This window comes from Lacerta agilis, chromosome 7 (assembly GCF_009819535.1).
Source record: "Lacerta agilis isolate rLacAgi1 chromosome 7, rLacAgi1.pri, whole genome shotgun sequence".
Taxonomy (NCBI): domain Eukaryota; kingdom Metazoa; phylum Chordata; class Lepidosauria; order Squamata; family Lacertidae; genus Lacerta; species Lacerta agilis.
Window position 1 is genome coordinate 42,935,393 of NC_046318.1, and position 22,201 is coordinate 42,957,593.

At 42.4% G+C, this 22,201-nt stretch overlaps 1 protein-coding gene and 1 long non-coding RNA gene across 3 annotated transcripts in view; one reads left to right on the top strand and one right to left on the bottom strand.

The window, feature by feature from the left end:
• LOC117049923 overlaps nt 1-2,226 on the bottom strand; it is a 28,582-nt gene extending 26,356 nt beyond the window's left edge. For both annotated transcript variants that reach the window (XR_004427032.1, XR_004427031.1), the window contains exon 1: nt 2,006-2,226. This is a non-coding gene — a long non-coding RNA (uncharacterized LOC117049923). The remainder of the gene's footprint in view (nt 1-2,005) is intronic.
• A 240-nt stretch (nt 2,227-2,466) lies between these two features.
• The window catches only part of TTC39C (tetratricopeptide repeat domain 39C), a 38,513-nt gene continuing 18,778 nt past the window's right edge, over nt 2,467-22,201 (top strand). Inside the window, exons 1-3 of the mRNA XM_033155044.1 lie at nt 2,467-2,886; nt 18,441-18,489; nt 21,563-21,691. Coding sequence (XP_033010935.1) covers nt 2,750-2,886; nt 18,441-18,489; nt 21,563-21,691 — 315 coding nt within the window. The 5' untranslated portion in view covers nt 2,467-2,749. The remainder of the gene's footprint in view (nt 2,887-18,440; nt 18,490-21,562; nt 21,692-22,201) is intronic.

Consider the following 22,201-nt stretch of genomic DNA (forward strand, 5'->3'; position numbering starts at 1 on the left):
GCTAGAGGGGTTGGGAGCTGGAGGCACTGTTATACAGTGGTTCCGCTCCTTCCTCCTGGGCCGTGTTCAGAAAGTGGTGGTGGGGGATGAGTGTTCAGACCCCTGGGCTCTCACTTGTGGGGTGCCTCAGGGTTCTGTCCTCTCCCCCATGCTTTTTAATATCTATATGAAGCCGCTGGGAGAGATCATCAGGGGGTTTGGGCTGGGTGTTCATCAGTATGCGGATGATACCCAGCTCTACCTCTCTTTCAAATCAGAACCAGTGAAGGCCGTGAAGGTCCTGTGTGAGTGCCTGGAGGCGGTTGGAGGATGGATGGCGGCTAACAGATTGAGGTTGAATCCTGACAAGACAGAAGTACTGTTCTTGGGGGACAGGAGGAGGGCAGGTGTGGAGGATTCCCTGGTCCTGAATGGGGTAACTGTGCCCCTGAAGGACCAGGTGCGCAGCCTGGGAGTCATTTTGGACTCACAGCTGTCCATGGAAGCGCAGGTTAATTCTGTATCCAGGGCAGCTGTCTACCAGCTCCACCTGGTACGCAGGCTGAGACCCTACCTGCCCGCGGACTGTCTCACCAAAGTGGTGCATGCTCTGGTTATCTCCCGCTTGGACTACTGCAATGCGCTCTATGTGGGGCTGCCTTTGAAGGTGACCCGGAAACTGCAATTAATCCAAAATGCGGCAGCTAGACTGGTGACTGGGAGTGGCCGCCGAGACCACATAACACCGGTCCTGAGAGATCTGCATTGGCTCCCAGTACGTTTCCGAGCACAATTCAAAGTGTTGGTGCTGACCTTTAAAGCCCTAAACGGCCTCGGTCCTGTATACCTGAAGGAGCGTCTCCACCCCCATCATTCAGCCCGGACACTGAGATCCAGCGCCGAGGGCCTTCTGTCTGTTCCCTCACTGCGAGAAGCAAAACTACAGGGAACCAGGCAGAGGGCCTTCTCGGTAGTGGCGCCCGCCCTGTGGAACGCCCTCCCATCACAGGTCAGGGAAATAAACAACTACCTGACATTCAGAAAAAACCTGAAGGCAGCCCTTTTTAGGGAAGTTTTTAATGTTTGATATTGTTGTATTTGGTTTCTGTTGGAAGCCGCCCAGAGTGGCTGGGGAAATCCAGCCAGATGGGCGGGGTACAAATAATAAATATTATATTATTATTATAATTAGGAGGAAAATGTTCCCTTTCCTGTTTCATTTTCTGTGTTAAGCTGCAGTCACATGTTTACACTGAATTTGGGCCAAGGCTTGGCCTCACAATCTGCTTTGGAGTCCAGGGTTTGTCCTTGAAAGAATAACCAGAGGGAGGGCAACCTCCTTGAACATGTTTAGAGTACTTTTCCTGCTGCTGTCAGACACCTGGTATTAGGAGGCAGGGCTTCTATGACAAGGGGAATATAAAGTAAAAACACAGCTTCAACTTCTCACATTCACTACTGCAGCAATGCAGGCAGAAATATAATTGTAACATTACATCGTGGAGTCTCTGGCATTTTTATTTCAAGTCTCCTGAGATTTTTTTGCTTCAGGAAACCATATATATTATGGAGACACTTGATAAATTGCTATATAGGCACAGCACACACACAGTCATAGCAGTGTTATCGTGATTTGTTCACTCTAAGGAGAAATTATAGCTAAATCAAAACACACGTAAAGGTTTTTTTAAACGGACATTTGACAGAATGTTTGAAAATATAGTTCAATTGTGCAGAGTATCACATTTCAACTGCTGGCAGGAACTATCCTATATTTTAATACATCTATTTTAGTACTGTGCTTGGAAATTTTTTGGCACTTTGTAAGTACTGCATTAAATAACAATAATCCTTTACGGCTGTAGTCTTAAGCACACCAACCAGAGAGAAAGCCCCACTGACGAATTTAACATCGATTCCACCCCCCCTACTCTTTTATGTTGTTAGCCCACCACGCTTATGAACGAGAGGCAGGACTTAAAAGCTTGGAAACAAGCACATATATGTTGAAATCGGTGTAACTTACTTCTGAGCAAACATGCACCGGAGAGGACTGGGCTATGTCGGTCTGTTAACTAGGATGGCAAGATGATGGATCCTCCACATTCAGCAGCAGCCTATCTTCGATAGACCAAGTGCCTGGAGACTTTAACAGAGGCATCTGTTCTGCCACTGCTGGAAACAAAGCACTGCATCAGGTGCACCCTTCAGCCCTTTCGATACTTAGGGGTGGCGGACTTAATATAAAGCTTATATTCCCCCCATCACCAACCCCCCCCCCTTCCTTTTCCTCTTTTTTCGGTTTGTTAAAGAAGCCACTTTCACCCGCTGACGCGACCTGGAAGAGCAAACAGGAACTCTCCCCATGGGATCCCGCCCCAGATCTCCCCCCTTTGGAACCCCGAGCAGCCACTCCGAGCAGGTGCCAACGGTGGCTGACTGAGGGCAGCGGCTTCGGCGCCAGAGGCACGCAGGCTTACGTACTGCCCTGCGCAGGCGCGCCAGCGGCAAGCCCTTGCTCCGAGGGCTGCGGAGTCGCCTTAGCTAACCGGTTGCGCTACTCGCGTCGGGCCGGCGAAGGGGAGAGCGGGCGGTTGCCGCTGAGGGAGGGGCCGCGAAGGGCGGCGGAAAGGAGCCCCGGCTTTGTTTGCGCGGCTTTATATCCCTCTCTGCCCGCCCAGCCTCTCCGCTTGCAGTTGCCTGTGGAGGCTGAGCGCCGTGCAGGAGGACGACGGAGCCTGCTGGGCGGGTCTCCCACCTGCCCATTGCCATGGCCGGCTCCGAGCAGGACGGCGGTACCGGCGAGGCGCCGCTGCCCCTCGACGACTCCGAGCTGGCGCTGGCCGGCATCAACATGCTGCTCAACAACGGCTTCCGGGAGTCGGACCAGCTCTTCAGGAAATACAGGTACCCGCCATCCCCTCTCTCTCTCTCTCTCTCTCTCTCTGGCCCCCCCCAAGGACCTTGCAGTCTAAACTGGGGGCACGTGAGAAGGGACGGATCTCCAGCCTAAATTTAAGCCGCCCCCCTCGCCCGCTTTTCTTTTTTGGAATGATAACCGTTGGGGTTGCCTTCGGGTGCATGGAGGCTCGCTCGCCAGAAGCCCTCCACCTGCTCCCCATTCCGTTGCCACCCTAGCAATGTGCGCCACTTGTCCTTCTTCCTTTGTTGTGCTTGGCGTTGCTGCCCTCGCTGCTGTACCTAGATCTCGCCCGAGCTGGTGCTCATCCTTGAGCTTGTTTTTTTATGCCTTCACTTGGCCTTGGGATGTGTGAGGTAATAGCCCTGAGCATGTTCAGAGGGATTTGCTCTTCCTGTATGTATCACCCACATATGTGGAAGGATTGCCCACATACCAAATTAAATAAATGACGTCTTTCTCTTTTATTGCATCTCCTACTGAACAAGATCACACCTTCCTAGGTAAAGGTAAAGGGACCCTTGACCATTAGGTCCAGTCGTGTCCGACTCTGGGGTTGTGGCGCTCATCTCGCATTACTGGCCGAGGGAGCTGGCGTACAGCTTCTGGGTCATGTGGCCAGCATGACAAAGCCGCTTCTGGCGAACCAGAACAGCGCATGGAAATGCCGTTTACCTTCCCGCCGGAGCGGTACCTATTTATCTACATGCACTTTTGATGTGCTTTCGAACTGCTAGGTGGGCAGGAGCTGGGACCGAGCAATGGGAGCTCACCCCGTTGCAGGGATTCGAACCGCTGACCTTCTGATCAGCAAGCCCTAGGCTCTGTGCTTTAACCCACAGCACCACCCGCATCCTATTGTGCCTTAATTCCTTAACACCTTCCTATTGTGCCTTGATTCCTATTTGGAGCAATACCTGTCACTGCAGTCACACCCTGTGTCAGCTAATGCACCTTTTTTCAGCAGGTGTCTATTGAAACTTGCTTCAGCTAATCTGGCTGAATGGCAGAATGGTTTTATACACTGAGGGCTAACCACTTCCAGATCATGATCTGATCTCTTCTTTTCTTAGGCCACTGTATTTTTGATTTCCCCCCCCAGTGTCCTGTTTCTTTCTTTGAATGCTTAGACCCAGATACGTGCGACAATCAACTGTGGTTAGTGGTGAAAGAAAGAAGCCACTCTGCACATACTTGAAGATGCTTAATAACTTCACAGGGTTCAGGACTGAACATTAATAATAATAATAATAATAATAATAATAATAATAATATTTATTATTTGTACCCCGCCCATCTGGCTGGATTTCCCCAGCCACTCTGGGCGGCTTCCAACAGAAACCAAATACAACAATATCAAACATTAAAAACTTCCCTAAAGGCTTTTAATGCCTTAAAAGCGGATCCTGGGACTGATCTCTAAACTGTGGTTAAGCAGTGGTGGAAAGGGTTGCTACTTCTGTCCAGGAAGGCATTGGACACCATCCACCTAACACTGCTGCTGATAGAACTTCATTCATATACAGTATATGTGGGGGTCTGTATAAAAACCACTAGAGTTTATAGAGACTGCACAGTGGCAATTCTTTGGTGGAATGTGCCCCAGTGTGCTGCTTTGTGGTGGCTGGTCTTATCCTGGTACTGTAATGGTATATGTGGAAAAAAGGTTGTGCACTGACTGCAACTAATGTTACTTCCACATCAGAGCTCTACAGAAAGGTTATGCCTCAGTCACACTGAAGTCAGCGGGAAGCAGAATTAAAATGAAGACTGCGCTTCATACAGTGCTATATTACCCAGCAATGCTATTCCCCTTGACTACAATCTTTCTGTAATATATATTCATAAGCAAACTTCTCTCTACTTGAAGGCTTTGATCCTTTTTTTTTTTGGCTCCTATTGAGTGTAGCAGTGGGATTACTGATGAATAGCTTCTTAATTATTGCTTCAGCTTCACTTAGTTTTCCCTTATTATCAGTTCCGATAGGGACTTTAATCAGTGATTTCTTCTCATAATTCTCTTTTCAATTTTACATAAAATAAAGGGGGAAATAAACAAAATAATGAGAGAGAAAAACTAATTAAAGTACTCTTGACAACTATTTCTAGGAACAAGAGCTGTGTATGCTTGGCAGGAAGTAATGAAGGGACAGAACCTGCAAACAGGATACTTCTAATTAAAGATACAGGTGTTCTGAAAAGCCTCAGTAGCACTTTGCTTGTCCACACTAGTGTTGTCTGGTAACGCATTTGGGTTTAAATTGTAATTTTAAAAAGTGATACAACTTGATTGTGAGAAACATGTGAAGGCTAAAATCAGTCTATAATACAACAATTTGTCAACCAAACTGGATCTTCTATGAAAATGGTGTGAAGAAAAGATGACAATTCTAGAGAAATGTACTAATGTAGAAGCAACGTAACAGCCAGGTGGATATAGGTATTTCAGTATAAGCCACATAAACTTCTCTTCCCCACAAACAAATAAGAGTCTTCTTATGCTTCCTCCCTCCCTTGGTTGTGTCTTAGGTACTTTCCCTATGCTATGTTACCTCACACATTCAGTAGTTGGTGGTTTCATTTCAGTAGTTTTTCCTCCACTCTCAGTAGTTTTTATATTCCTCCCCAACAGTTTAATAAAAAATTTCAATCAATTTTATAGACCTCCGGAATAAGTGCTAAATGAAGTAGATTGCAATAATACTTCTGGGTACCACTTTGACACCAGTATGATGACCCCCTTCGCAACAAAATTGAAATTCTGCATGGTGGCCTTTGTTTCCATCTTTCCAAAATCTCTTCCTGCTGGGAATCAATTAGTTCTTCTCTCACTACAGCCACTGGTACCTATTGGTTTGCTTACAGTTTGCCTTGTTGCGTGAACTTTCCAGTGACTGTGGATACCTCATGACCTGCCCACAAATTGTGAGACTTCACATCACAATTACATATTCATTTTATTTCCTTGTCTGCGTTTCTTACATTCATCCCAGTTTACCTGTCTTCCCACTGCGAAATATCTGTTGGGCTTCAGGGATAGCTACTCCCTAATATTTAACTTATAAAATGGGAATTGTTAGAAACTTCCAGCAGGGGTGCCAACTTGAATAAAATATTTGGAGGGGGGGGCAGGTAAACCCCACCCTGCATAATCAAATCACATGACATGGTGCACGCACACAATCTGAATGGCAATGCCCATCAACTGTGAAGGGGCCCAGCCCCCTCAGATATTTTATTGGGGTGGCGAAGGCCCCTCAGCCCCTAGGAGCTTGCCTGGTAGTCATGCAACAAGTCCTGGAAGCCTGTGTGTGTATGGTGATGGTGGTGTAAAAAATGAGGAGCTGGTATATTGATACAAGTGCTGGGGATGCCAGCACAAGATGGCTGCCATGGGCAGCAAAAAATAAATAATGATGCTGGTCCTCCATACCAGTGAGTACTGCCACACAAAAATCCACTCCCCATACATGCACACAAACACACACACATATTTTTGTATATATGGGAGTGCTAATGATTCAGTGGTGAGAATGAGGAACTTTGTACTTGCTCAAACACTGCTGTACTGCTAATTCTGGTCAGGAAAACAGCTGCATTTGACCTTGTTTAATTCATTCATACGCACACACACACACAAATATGACACTTTCCTAAATTCCATTCTCTTCATCCCTACCTCACTCAAAAGTTGACTGGCAACAGTTTGGATCTCCTGTCCTCTGTCAAACCAGTTTTCAATGTGGTTTCTCATAATTTGAAGTAGTATTTATTGTTACACTTGTATTTGGCCTTTTCTGCCTCTTAAGGGTGGTGTGAATTGTATTCCCAGGCACCCTCTCATCTGGCTTTGTAGACAGAATTGCATCAAGTACTTCGATCGCAGAAATGCATTTCTCTGTGTTTGAGACACCGGAGCAGGAGTGGGTGGGTGGGTGGGGACTGTTATGACCTCAATTCTTCTAGAGTTGGGACTAATTTCTTGAAATGAAGAAATAATTATCATAAGATTGCTTGATAATCTTGCTTTGGTGACCATTTATTTCACATTGATTTAGCTGATGCTGATTCCCCTGCCAGTTCCCTAATATGATGGCTGTCTCAAAGTATTGTCTCTGGGATCTCCAGTCATGCTTAACGTCTGCCCTATTTTGCTCTGGGGAAGCTTTGTTGCTTCTGCTTACTGGTGGTGCCTGTCCTTCCCTGCAAGCCCTGTTTAGTGCTCCTGTTGCACCTAGGTAATCTGGCCTGTGATCAGCCATTTGCCACCTGCATAAACTACCGTGCCATCTCTACATCCTGTATGAGCCAATTTCCCACCTCCCCTCTCGATTCACTTTCCAGTCTTTCACGGAAAGTCTTTTTCTTAGCATGACTAAGATCACATCAGTGCAGTTCTTTTTATTCCACCTAGATTCCGCTGAAGAGAGAGAAGCTTAAGCACAAATGCTGTATATCTTCTTAATGAGAGCATTTCCTTGAATCCTGCAAGCATTTTGGGGGAAGAGTACTGTCATCTTCTATTACACTCTTTTATTTCAGTTCAGCAGAGCAGATTATCTGCTTAGTTGACTTTTTCCCTTCCCCATTTTATCCCCTTCAATGTGTTTTTGTTTTCCCAGTGTACAATTTCACAGATACTTTTGTTAGCCAAAGTAAGTTTTGGTACATTTAACGTTTGGTAAAATGTGAAGAACTACTGGTATATCCTTATGCCCTGATTCTAAAACATTCACTTGGAAGTGTTTTCTGCTTAAGTCCTTGAGATTTATTTCAGCATAAAATTGTTAAATTTATGCTTATGCTATTCCTCTTTGTAGTGCATGAACCAGCAAAAGTACACTTGTCAGCCTTCCTGCATCACATCCTTTGTTTATTTTAATGTCTTTGTTCCATGCATAATCCAAGAGGGATGAAATATTTAACTCAAGTCAATATATATTGGGTTCCTAGGTGACCTCTCATTCAGGCACTGACAAACTGCTCAGCTTCACTAAAGCTGCTGAGTTAGAGGGATCTTGAAATTGATCAAACATTCTTGCAGAAAACCTTTTTTTGTCTTCAGAACCACCCCATTCAGATTTTAACAGTTATCTCAAAAAGGAAATATCTTTATTAGTTTTATTCAGTTTAGAACTCGCTACTTACTTCAGTTTGTCGAGGGCTTATCATTGCTGCATTTAGACAGGAATGAAAGTTCTCCTCTTTCTAACTAGTTTAATGGAATCTGATTTTATTGTTGATCTCATCTGTCATCAACTCCTGCCCGGAAACCAATGTCCCCACTGTGGAAGGATGTGTGGATCCAGAATTGACCTCCACAGTCACTTACGGACTCATTGTTAAAACCGTGTTTATGGAAGACAATCTTACTCGGCTACGAGTGATCGCCAAAGAAGAAGAATGGAATCTGATTTTATTGCTGATCTCATGACTGCTGCTGACTGAATCTCTTTATATTAAAGCCACTTCTGCCTTAGCAGGAGGTGGTATTGCGGGTAGTCACGAGCTGGGGGATCTCCCTGTTCCCTGCTTTCAGCTGCTCCGGTTTTCCCACCCTAACCCGCCCTTCATGGTTTTCTTTTCCTGACCTTGCTATGGACTTCGGTTGGTCGCCATTGAGGGGCCTGGTAGGACTTTTTCCACTTGGCAAATTGGCACCAGCCATTTGGTTTTTGCCTACCTCGTAGTAATTCGTCACAACTCTTGGTTTTGGCGGTTAGGCTTTGGAATATTTCTGTAGAAGTGAAGAGGGGAGGTTGGGCCATCACCTGCCCCGCATTTTGAAGGGTATTCTGTTAAAGGATTCCGGGGGGCGTGGCCCTGTCCAAAGCCTTGGGAGGTTAGGGCCTAAGGCACGCCCCCTACCAGTGACCCCAGGGGGTGTTCCTAGTTGATGTGCATCAGCAGGGCTCCCTCTACTTATGGTTACCCTTCCCGGACTCCCAGCACACAGGCTGGAGTCAGATATAGTCGGTTAGATCCAATACCCAAGCCAATACTACTCTTCATCTGTAATCATAAAGTTGTTGCCTTTTTCTGCCCATTAACCTTATATATTGTGTCATGTGTCATTTATTTTCCACGGGGGTCAGGACATAGCCACGCAATATAGTTTATGTTGTTTTAAGTTTTTTAAAGTTATCTCAGTGGTTGGTCTTGAAGGCAAAATAGGTATAAGTATACATGCCCCCCCCATCAAACTTTCAGTGTCAAGTTATAAATAGTATACCAGCTTTACAAAATCGTAATGGGACTAGGAAGAATGGGTGCAAGGGATGCTACGGGGCTGGGACTGTATGGGGGAACAAACCATGACTTGTTTTGGCCTCAGTTTACTTGAGGGATGTTGTTTTGGTCTCATATTGTACTGAATACGTGTGTATAAAGCATACCAACTACTAGAGGAAGCTCTACTAAGAATAGAGTTGCTCAGCAAATGTTTTCTAGCAAGCTAAAAAAATCCTCTAGAAAAATCATACGTTGCATTTCCATTTCTGCTGTTTCTATTGCACAAAATAGATTTCTTAAGATTTTAAAGAATGAGACCAGTTCATGTAATTATTCTCCTGTGATCTTCATTATGCAAAGACTGAGCTCTAGGCAAGTTGAAGTATGAAAGAGTAATATTTTTTTCTTTTGAGGGGCAAATGTATACTTCAGTGCATTTTGTATCCTGGCAGGTACCGGTATTTGACTGTGTCCTGACTTTTACCTTGGAAGAGCTGTAAACACAGCTGGGTATTGAACACCTGGTGTACAACAGTGCCAGCTGGATGGGATGCAGGTTTGACAGACTTCAAACCTGCATCAAAATCAGTGCTTTTTGTTTAACACTCAAAGAATCCTGTACTGTACTTCAAAAAGAGGGGGGAAATCATTATCTTATTATCTGAGTTGAGTCTAAATAGCTGTTTCACCTTTTATTTAATTTGATCATTTGAGGAAACTAATCTGATCTTAAACTATGCTTTCTGTCAATTTCAGATAAAACATTAAATTATTTACATAAACCATTACTAATAATCAGTCACAGGAGTGCTGCTGCTGATAATTGGTATACCTGTCTACTCATAAACCAGGAACATTTCAGATATCTTTGTTACATCAAAGTTTGACTCCTGAACGTATGTGTATGTCTGTGTATCCTTTCCTTAACTTCTAGGACAGACTTTAGGAAGCAATAACAGCTGAGATGTGGGAAGTGGCATATGTGTTCCAAAATTATTGTGATATTTAGATAAGTGGATAGTAAAGTACTGTATATACCAATGGGAAATTGGAATCCTTCAGTTGATCTTAGTTGAGAAAAAACATGTGGTATAACTCTACCAGCACTATGAATATAGGTCACACAACCTTCTTCCCTATTCTGTGGACCTCAGAGGTAGAAACTAGAAGAGCCCAGCTAACAGGAAGAAATGGTGGCAGAAAGAAATGATGTCTCAGTTTTCTCCTCTGAAATTAAAGAGTTTCAGCAACTGCTTCAGGGTGTTGCAAATAGCATCTTATTTGAATAGATGATCCAATCGGTGTTAATGCAAACCGGAATCTAGTAATTGGAAAGGGAAATCAAAAGATGACTTGGGGGTGGCTGCCGTTAGTTGCTGCCTACTCTCAGCTAGTTGTAACGGAAATGATAGAAAGTATTAATCACTTCCAGCATTTGCTAATTGTGTTGCTGCATGGAAGATAGGACATAAAGCAGATTTCACAAAACAGTTTTCCTAGAATCCCAGCACTCCTATTTGTTTGTTTGTTTGTTTGTGGTTTTTGCCTGGGGCTTTCCGACTTACCTTCTGAATAGAAAAAATTGTACCTAAGGAAAGAGATGATTTATGAAGAATATAGAATACTGTAAGTCAAATGGTATAATAACCGTTGTAATTCTTTCTTGCTGTATATTGCATGCTACCCCAGTCTCCAAGCAGCAAGAGCTTCCAGGGGTGCACTTAACCAGGGTTGGAATGGTCAGTGGTGAATATTATTTTATATTTACACATATATGCACCTGAATGTAAGATGGAGGGGTTCACAACATTAACACCCCCAACAGATCTTGCTTCCCCATTAGTTTTCCAGGGGAGCCTCAAGTCCAGCTCAGAGCAAGACATGTTTCTCTGTCCCCAGCTTCCAGCATCACTCAAAATTCTCACACAGCACTTTCACATACCTATACCCCGTTTGACCCATTGTACTCTATCCTAGGATGGCATGGCATCTAACCAAGTGAGGTGGGATGGCAACAAAGTGACCTCTTTGTATATGGCAAATAGCAGTATAGCTATCTCACATGTTACGTGGTGGGTTAGGTTCCTGGCCATCGCGAATATAAGCAAAATGGCGTAAAGCCAGGAACCCCCAGAACTGCCCCCCCCCTCTGCAAAGTAGTGAGCAGCTTGCCCAGCTAAAGGAAGGAGGTACAAAGGCTCTGACAGGGTCCTAGAGTCCTCCCGTTTCCTTCCCAAAGCCTAGTAATTGCTTACCCAGCTTTGGGATTCTGCCAGAGTCCTTACACTGTTTCCCCAAAGCTGGGTAAGCCCATAGTTGCAGCTTTGTGCAGGTTGGTGGGGGGAATAAATAAATGGAGAGTAGCTTTCCTCCTTTGTGTGCTCTGGCACTCATCACGGTGTTCCATGCACCAGAAGTGGTTTACTCATGCTGGCCACATGACCCAGAAAGCTGTCTGTGGACAAACGTCAGCTCCTTTGGCATGAAAAGCATAGATGAGCGCTGCACCCCATAGTTGAATTTGACTGGACTTGACCATCCCGGGGTCCTTTACCTTTACCTTACTTAACTGGTCAGCCAAAGCCATTATCTTGGCAAACGAACTGGTTTGGCAGGCTTCATCTTACTCATTCTATCTTCACAGGCACAGAATTACAGGTTTGGAGGAGACCCAGTATATCATCCAGACTGACCTCCCAACTCATAACAGTATTGACTACTTGAAAAAAAAATGTTACCCCATGTTGTGAGATGTGATTTTGTCCGAGCTAGCCAATTACTGCTCCTCCTATAGTTTTTCCAACAACTTCTGGCCTGAGAGGCTTGTAACCTTGAAGTTAATTCCCCCCTCCCTCCGGGAAGCTTGAACATATGGGTGAGGACCCTTGGTGATGGAACAGGGAGAGACTTCTGAGAGTTGGAACCAAGGTTGCTGCCTGTCAGAACTAGGACTAGTCCATTAACCCCACTTGTGTAGAACAGTCACTTAAAGTACATGTTCATAGGAAATTTCTCAGTGTCATGTCAGGAAGGGGTAGGTGTGTCCGCTTTAAGCCTCTTCTAAGTTGACTGAAATAATGGCCAGTTTGGGGCAATGCAATAATGTAAAAAGGTTTGTTAAATTGTAGTTGAGCATCAAAAACAAGTGTAGAAGTAATTGAAACATTCAATTAAAGTACTTTTGAGTGTCTGGCTCTTCCTACCTGAGCTGTCTAGTGTCTTTGCCACTCAGTCAGTCAGTCAGAGTCTCCTAGCAGTGACAGAAACACACCTGGCTCTGCTTTTTGTCTTTCACACCTTTTAATTCCTGACAAATATTCTTTTCTTACCTCCATTATTCTCTTCAAAATTGCATCCCCTTTTTATTCCTGTCATTGCTCAGTATTGCACCTTAACTGTACAGCACCTGTTTCTTCCGATAAGGGTCACTTTCATTGCCAACAAAGTGAGTAAACGGCTCCATATCCCGATGGAGAATGTACAGATCAGAGGATAATTTTGTGTGGTTGAGATGCGGGTTGAGGGGATGCATGCCGTCAAGGAGCTGAAGATGGATGGCTTTATAAAAGAAGAAGAGGACTCAAATTTAGTAATGTTGATTGGTGTAAGAGTGAAAAGTAGCATTAACATGGTTGCTGGGGGTCAGAGAAATAATTAAAAGAGAAGATATGAGCGTTAGAAGGCAAAGTAAGAGTGTCAGCAAATGCAAAACTAGTTAGGAAGATGAAATGGAAACTAACAGTTATAAAAATGAACAAGAATTTACTAACTCATCACCATGGGTAGTATTAGACCTAAGAACCAAAGCTTTGGGGGATTTACAAGTTAAAATCTTGAATAATAATAATAATTAATAAACTTTGTTATTTATACCCCACCCATTTCACTGGATTGCCCCAGCCACTCTGGGCAGCTTCCAACACATATAAAAACATAATAAAATGTCAAATATTAAAAACTTCCCCATACAGGGCTGCCTTCAGATGTCTTCTAAAAGTCAGATAGTTGTTTATGTCCTTGACATCTGGTGGGAGGGCGTTCCACAGGGTGGGTGCCACTACTGAGAAGGCCCTCTGCCTGGTTCCTTGTAACTTCACTTCTTACAGCGAGGAAACCTCTAGAAGGCCCTCAGAACTGGACCTCAGTGTCTAAGATGAACGATGGGGGTGGAGATGCTCCTTCAGGTATACAGGGGCGAGGCTCTTTATGGCTTTAGAGGTCAGCAGCAACACTTCGAATTGTGCTCGAAAACACCTGTGCAACACTTCGAATTGTGCTCGAAAACACCTGCGTTACTGATAGATCATTGTTCTTCTGTGTTGCAGCTAGAGCTCTCTCTCTTCCAAGAGCTCAATTGTATTTGGATTGTACCCTTAATTAATTCATACCTGTTGGATTTTTCAGTGTACAGCTTCTTTGCTAGCCCTCTGAGCTTATTGTTTCTGCCAAGAAGCTAGTACACCAATCTCCTTGCTTGCTTATATCCAACAAATATCTAATTTGAGTTCTGTCCTCTATAAAGATTGAAAGGGTTGTTCTGGTTTTTGTTCTATGTTAGTGAGCTGTAAGTTTGAGAACAGAATGTAATGTAATGAAAAATGAAACGAACAGAGTGTAAAATAAATATTTGGTACAATTTAAAGAATTGTAGTAGCAGCAGTATTGGTTACAGAATGATTCCAGTGCTTACATGAAAATTTGCTGTTGTTTTATGCTAGAACCATTAATTTTTTAAAAATATTTTTATTAAAGATTTTCTTGATTTACAAAGGTAAGTGCAATGTCCCTCTCGTATTTTTCCGTATAACATTTTTACAAATCAGTTTTTGTTGTTGAGACATTAAGAAGAAAAGGGGGAGAGAGGTGGGTGGGATGGGGGGATAGGTGGGGTGGGGTGACGATGTTTCTATTTTACTTAATATGAGTAGGGTTTGGTGTCAGCGTTGTTTGTGTAGGTTCTCTGTTGTTCGCTTGTGCTCCTTTGGCAGTGAGAGAGATTGGGGTTGGCGTAGGGTGTGATTGTTCATTTGTGGTTAGCTGTGGTGATCTTTGGTTTCCTGTGTGAGTGGGGTTGGTGGGTGTTTTGGATCAGGTTAGCCATATTGATTTGTATGCTGTCAGTAGATTTTTGTCATTGTCTTGTTGGGCTGTGTGAGAACCATTAATTTCAACAAAGAAAGCATTATTTGCACACCTGAGATTGCTTGCATAAGTGTGCTTTCCCTTTTGGAATTGATGGGGTGCTCCTGTTCATTGAAGGGCTCTGAAAATAACTGGTGCTCAAGTCTGGTCATTATGTAGAGGAAATGGGGGAAGAGGATGGAAGGAGAAGACTCCCTCAGATAAGTATTAAGTTGTGGTTATCATGTAAATTGTGGAACAGGCTGAGATCCATGGCAGCCCTCTTTTTTAAAAAAGTCTTTGATGTATTTTGAAAAGCTTTTGACATTTGTTGATAAAAGACTATTGCCAACTGCAGCTGTAGTCCACAATATCTCAACATATTGGCAATTCAGTAAAATCTTACGCGAAGGTTCAGTTATTGGGTTCCATGCAAGGTGGAGGATACCTTGCCCTGCTTTAGGAAACTGCCAGAGCCCTCACACTGCCTCCCCAAAGCCAAGTATGCCGCTGATCACAGCTTTGTGCCAAATAAATGGCAAGTGGGCTTCCTCCGCTCTCCATATATTTAATTATTTCCCCCCTTTCTCAGGAGTTCCTTTTCATGGACGAAACTCTTTCAGCAAGCCCTCTATGTGGAGACCTATTCCATTCAGTACATATATTACATTGCAATTGTTATTTATATATGTCCTTTTATGTGTGTTTTTATTGCAACGTGAAATCTCTGAGGTGCTTTGTAGGAAATGTTTCATAAATAAAATAAAATAAAAAGAACTCCAAACAAACCTAGAATAGCATTCTTCACTGTAATAGCAAACTGTGCTAGTGAGTAACAACATGTTTTTAGCCAAAAAGGGGCCACAGAGAAAAAAGAGAGAGGTATTAGTGGTCTCTACCCTGCCTCTGGGGGATTATTGTACTTCTGTAAACTAAATACTTTTGCTAAGGGGGCAAAAAAGATAGGTGGGTGGGAAGGAGTGGAAGTGCAATGGAGTGCCCTGGAAAATGGCTGGAAAAATGAACAAGAGCACTGCAACAAATTGTTGCAGGTTCTCCTTATAGGTTGTTTTATTATTTGTCCAATTCTACAGAGATTGTTTAAGCATGATGGAAAGCTGCCTGCTTCCAAATAGCTTTCCAATTTTTGTAAAAAACGTGTAGTAAGAATACCATTACTTTAATATTCTAGTGTTTCTTATATTGTATTAGTGTTTTCTTTTCATCCCTCATGTGCCCCCACCTTTCAGGAGAGGATTAGCCAATATGGAATTGCTCTCTTTTCTAGCCAGTAAATCCCATTATGGAGATCTGTACTGTAGTTCAAAGGCATGCAGCCTTATCAAGAAAATAGTGTTGAACGAAAACCATCAAAAAGGCAGGAAAAGATAAAGATATTAATATGAGCTGCTTTCCCCCAAACCTTGCTCGTAGCTGTGGAAAAAATAACTGACAGGAGGCATGCTTTTTCTTTTTCTTTTAAAGATCCGCTGGACAACAGCTCCATCAGCAGAAACTGAGTGCAAGGACTTCCGCTTGGGGAGTGGGGCTCTTCTCCTCTCTCCTCCCCCTGTGCCCCCCCCCATGGCTCTGGGTGGGGTTGGAGAACCTACAGAAGAGCACATAGGGGGGACAGAGAGGAAGGATTGTGCTGTCTGGTGAGCTGAAATGCTTGCACAGATGGGATGTTTGTCATAGTGCAACATTGAACTCCATGCATTGAAATGAGAAAAGAAAAAGACAGCTGTTTTAGAGCAGAAACCAGTTGTGGAATTGGTCTGGAATTGGATGAAATGAAGGCAGTTGAAGGGAAAGCACAGTGGTCATTGTATGATGTGCCAGTCATATACGGTACATCTTAAATGAAGTAGCACATACATGTAAGGGTCAATTAACATGTTTCTGCAGTAGCATGCTAGCTGAATTCCATTTCACTCTGAATTCTGTTTAAATTATACAGGCTCAGTGAAGGAACCAAAGGGCATTAATCAATTATAAGTGCTGAATGCTAATAAGCTCCAGGTCAGTTGTCCAAACCATCTGAAATTTGGCATAGAGTAAAATCTAGCTGCCGAGTGCCAGATCAGGCCAAAGGTGACAGTTCTGTTGAAAATGGCTGCAAAACAGTAGTTTGCCCCTTTGCAACCTCCCCTTCCTCCCAAGATTATCTGAAAGTTTAGATTTAAGTACATTCTATACCTAATTTAGGTATATGAATTTGCTTAGGGTGTGTGTGTGTGTGTGTGTGTGTGTGAGAGAGAGAGAGAGATATATGAAGTAATGCAGGATGACCTTTCAGACATTTCTTTTGTTCATCTGATTATTTTGTGTCCTAATTAAGTTCCTGGGTGGGGGGGACTTGTTATTGCTGGCAGCTAATTAAAATTCATGTGGTCTCTTGTGGAATAGATTTAGGTTTCCTGGGAAACAGTTAATTTTTCTTAACTTTGTGGCAATTAAATATTTTGTTCACGCCTGAGTAAAAAGTATCTAATTTACTGTTTAAATTTACTTAATGTATGCAACACTCCCAGTTCATTCCTTCCATATTTTGGTTATACTGAAATCAGTTTGTCTTATTATTAGCTGTCAGCATGATAACTTCAAATCAGCAAGCTAAGATTAGAAGGGCTATCTAGTTTTGAGATGTAGTTCTGCAATGACTATAAAAGGCAATTTAAGGCAAATAAATTTAAATGACGAGTACTTTTTAGAGTGACTGTGATCAACTGAAAGGCCTCCCAAGAGCATTAAGTCCAAGGTCCCAAATTATCTAGGTGTATCTCTGGGTATATGTAGAAAAAAGGAGTTTAAGGGTTGTTTGTGCCATAGAAATTATGTAATCAAATAGAAAGGTTGCAAGGACTCAGGCCAGGACGAAAATAAACAATGATTTCCTCTATTTTTGTTGTTTAAAGTATGAAACAAACTCCAGTTGCAATGATTTTTAACTCCAGGACAAGGCCCTGTTTCGTTTATTCTTCATCAGCTGTCATTTCTTAGTTTTATGGTCAAAGTGTACATAGAAATTATGTAGCCTGGCGGAACTCTCTAAGTCACCTTTGCTACTTAACAGCTAAATGAAGGAGCTTAGATCAGCATATATACTATCTGAGCAGCATTCTGTCTTGAACCAGTGTTTGCAGCCCTTGGATGAGACCTCAGTAGAATGAGAATTTGCAGTGGAATTTGCTACCAAGGAGTGTGGTGGAGTCTCCTTCTTTGGAGGTCTTTAAGCAGAGGCTTGACAGCCATCTGTCAGGAATGCTTTGATAGTGTTTCCTGCTTGGCAGGGGGTTGGACTGGATGGCCCTTGTGGTCTCTTCCAACTCTATGATTCTATGAGAGTGAATCCTGAGGTGGTGCTGGCGTAAAATTCAGATGCTCTAATGGAAATGAGCTGACCTGCTATCAATGGGGTATTTGTTCTTTTGATAGAGCAGATTTGTAATTTGGGAATGCTTCTGGACCTGACTTTAGTTTGTGCCTGATAACAACAGCTGTTGGAAAATAGAGGTCCTTCCCTCATTATCCATGTGTTTTTAGTGTTTATGATAAAAACGTTAATGCTCTTTATATGGGATTATTCTGGAAACTTGTTCTTTAGGAGAACTTTGGATATTTTTTGGAATTTTCATTGTAGCCGATCATACCATTAATGAAGCAAGCCACTTTTCTGTCAAAAATATAGCTTGATGCTTCATACCAGTGTGATATCAGGTGGAAATGTAAAAGAAACATCTGCCTGCAAGCCTGATTCCTTCTCTTGTTATTATTTGGCAGTTGGCTTGCAGACTAGAACTTTTCCTTGCTGTACTAAATTAATATAGTCATTAATTTCAATTAGTTCATATTTAGTGTGTATTCTATGTTTATTTAAAAATACAATCTGGAGTTTGATTTTATGCTAGGAATTTGGAAAATCCTGGAAATGTATTAAATCCAAGTATATTGTGTAAAAGTGGAACATGGATTTGAATTTTTGAATGATTATTTTATAGAACAGGTCTTTATTGTGATCCAGAAAATTAAAGAAGAATAGTCCCTGCCAGCACAACTTTAAAACGATTGGATGTGTATGTTGGCTCTTTTCAAAGATGTTTGATCAGAGTTTGTGCTTCCACCTAAGTAATAATATGGAATGTTGACACAAGTAGTAATTTTACCTTTTTTTCTTTTTCTTTTACAGAAACCATAGTCCATTAATGAGTTTTGGGGCCAGCTTTGTCAGTTTTTTGGTAGGTGAGCACAAATACTCTTGCGGTCATTTATATTATATTATTGTATTATATTATATTGTCTAAACATTAATGTGATGCAGGATATATGCAGGGGGTCCAATTTGCTTGCAAGGCCATTTTTCTCAAAGCACACCCACCTGCCTATCAACTGACATCACTGGAACAGGATCATGCAGTCAAGGTAGCAGGATTTAATCCTCATTCATCAGCGGCTCAAAAGTGCTGTTTAGAGCAGCTTGTGCACTTCACCTCTGAGTGGGCAGGTGGCAGCAGCAGGCAGGTAGAGAAGAATACTCCACTGTGTCCCCTGACATCAAGTAACAGGTGAGTGACCTGCTGATCTGCCAAATTTGGCCTGCAGTAGGTAGGGCAAATAAGGCCCACCCATCAGATCCTGTTCCCCACTCCTGATCTAGAAGTATTTTAATGCTGGTGAATTCTGCACTTGGTAGTATGATACTGAATTATTTAATTTGAAAAAGAAGGTTCATTGTTAGCGGCTAGCAAAAACACTTCCAAATTTTGTGTATCCTGGCAGCACATGCACAGTTCATGCTGGCTATGCTGACAACTTTTACCGCAGATCATCTTCTAAGAATTCAAACATACATTAAAAAGATAACTGCAACATCTGACGATAAACTCTACTTTTAAGACAGACCTGTTCCTTCAGTAGCATAGTAAATTGCTTGGTCGTTACCTACATACTAGAGCAAATTAAAATACCGTAGGTAACTTTTCCCCTTAACCATCCTCTGAGATGCCGCTGATAATGATGCATCAAGCGAAGTAGACCCTTGTCCATGAAAGCACATGCAATGATAAATGTTGTAAAATTTGGTGGTTTCAGGTAAGTTGTGAAGACAGCAGAAGTTTTTATGGCACCTTTAAACTAAGAATGTGTGTATATACTAGTCCTAATTTCTTCTATTGTTGAATTTACATGAGAAGCAAAGAAGTATGGGGCAAATCCCACTTGCAGCTGTGTTGACATTTTTGTAAAACTTGGGAGTTTGCTAGTGTCCCAGTAACATCAGCTGTCATGTCAGGGAAAGGCTTAATGCAGTATATTTTCTTAGGAATGGCTTCCTTTTGGTGTGTATAAATAGAACCCCCCCCCCAAAAAAACCTTGCTCATCTGAGCTGGTTTGCTGAACCAGTGTAATACCACAGCACAGCATCACTGTGCCCTGAAAAGCTTTTGCTTAGTTACTATTCTAAATTTAGCTGCATCACTTTGTATGCCTGTGTCATTCAAAACGTCCATTAGAAAAAGCATTGGGAAATAAATTTGCTATATGTGGGAGCTGAGATAAAATTACCCTATCCAGAAGTAAAGGGGGTTACTATTTGCTTTGAGGCATAAAAGTGATAGGTAGATAGGAGAATCTGTACAAATAGAAACTATGGAAGTAACAGTACCAAAGTGTTTGTGTAACATTACTTCTCTTTTCAGCAAGCACAGTATCACAGTAATTTCAGTTCAATTGTATATGAAACACCCAGTTATGTTGGGAGAAGCAGATAACTATTTTAATTTCAGATTTTTCTTGGACTGGTTCACACAACACTAAGCCTTGGCTCAATTAGACCATGATGTGAAGCCGCAGTTTTTGTGTTTGTTAAAAGTATGGTTTGGCATTGTATATAATAAATTCAACAGCCTTGCTTAAGCATTATTTATTTGCTTAGCCATTATTTATTTGGTCACCCCACCCCAGATACCTGCCAAGCTATAAAGGCAGAGTTAATACTCTGGGTGTGCAGCAGGTTTGGATGAATCCCAAGCTGAAGTGGGACACTTGGGAAGGATTCTGAGTTTGTCCATGGTGTTCAAGTGGCAGTGGCAGTGTATTCATTTATGTTGGAAAGTGGTTTGAGTATTATTTTTTATGTCTTTGTTAAAAGCCTGGAAGTGCAAGAATGAGTTAACTTGTAGGGAATATACATGCTGTATCAGGAATAGCTGAAATGTAAGCTGTTAAAAAGAATTCCATGATAATTTTGACAGGTCATCAAAACTAATAGCCAAATATGAATATTATATACAGTCATACCTCAGGTGTCGGCCACTTCAGGTTGCATGTTTTCGGGTTGTGCACCGCGCCGAACCCAGAAGTACCGGAACGGCTTATTTCTTGGTTTTGGCGCTCGCACATGCGCAGAAGCGCTAAATCGCGCTATGTGCAGAAGTGCTGAATCGCAACTCGTGCATGCGCAGATGCGGCGCTGCGGGTTACGGATGCTGCGGGTTGCGAACGTACCGCCTGCATGGATCGCGTTCGCAACCCGAGTGTCCACTGTATAGGGAGTTTGGATGCTTCAGAATCTTCATGCTCTGTTGGAAATATGTGAGCGCTGACATTAGTTTGCATCTAATGAAAGTAGAGCAGAATCTTCTAGTGTCTTAATATTTAGACTCTGTGTCCTCACTCCCAGAGTCTCATATGGTGGTCTCCTGATGCTAGCTGATACAGCATTAGACTTATTAGAGTAAGTACATGCCATATGGGGAAAGATTCATGTTCTCATGATGCATTGGAATGGCCAATCTGATAAGTACTACGTCCAATAAGGGAAACCTGTGGCTCTCCAGGAGTTGTTAGACCACTGTTTTAATCATATTTCACTACTGGCTATGCTGGCTGGAGCTGGAAATGAAATCAAACAGCATCTGGAGGGCCACATGCTCTCTGTTCCTGAATTACAAGCATGGTAGCAAAGTTAATTGTGACCTTGGCTATTACATTGTGTAATGATTCCAAGAAAGTCTTCAGTTAATTGTATATCATTTTTCCATTGGGAAGCCTTCATCCCAGTACCCTTTTATAATACTTATTCAGTGCACAGTAGCAAATGGTTAAATTTTTGACTTCTCATCTCATTTTCACAGTGACATTTTGAATGCAGTGCTCTTGGGTGAGATGCTTATGTGTCTTAGATAGTGAGCTTATTTCAAGTGCTTATAAAACCGTTATACAATATCCTTAGATTGTGCAGCAGTAAGCAGGTTTAGATTAGGTTGTCACTTTATGATTCAATAGGGGCTTTTTTTGTTATGTTTTAACAGAATGCCATGATGACTTTTGAAGAAGAAAAAATGCAGCTGGCGTGTGAGGACTTAAAAGCTACCGAAAAACTGTGTGAGAGTGAAGAAGCAGGAGTTATAGAAACCATTAAAAACAAAATTAAGAAGAATGTAAGTGCAACATTGCTAATATGTGAACTAATGTACCCAATGCTAATATGGCAACTGCTTGCTAGATATATTTCTAATGGCTGAGTGAAGATTTAAATCTTGGTCTCTGAGGTCCTTGTCTTACATTCTACCCATCATCCCTGTGATTTACCACTTTGTAGAATTGTCAGGATACATGACCACCATCTGTTCAAATAGGCATCGGTATCCAAGCTTTGGTCTTTGGCACTCCAGGCAGGAGATCCTAAAGGCCTGTTTTGTCACAAGCTCCAACTTCAGACTGCTTATGGCAATTGATAGATAAGGTCTTGGCTTCTGGTTGTCATGACAAAAAATGTAGCCTGATATGGTTAGTCTTGCTGTTCTGGAAGCTTTCTTTCAGGTGCCACTACGCAGTTCATTGGTAGATATTGGCCATCTATAGTAGTTTGGCTTTCTTCTTTTTGTGAAGCGTGTTCCATTCTATTTGCTAGTCCTGCTGAGTTATTGACAGTGATAGCTGATAACCCC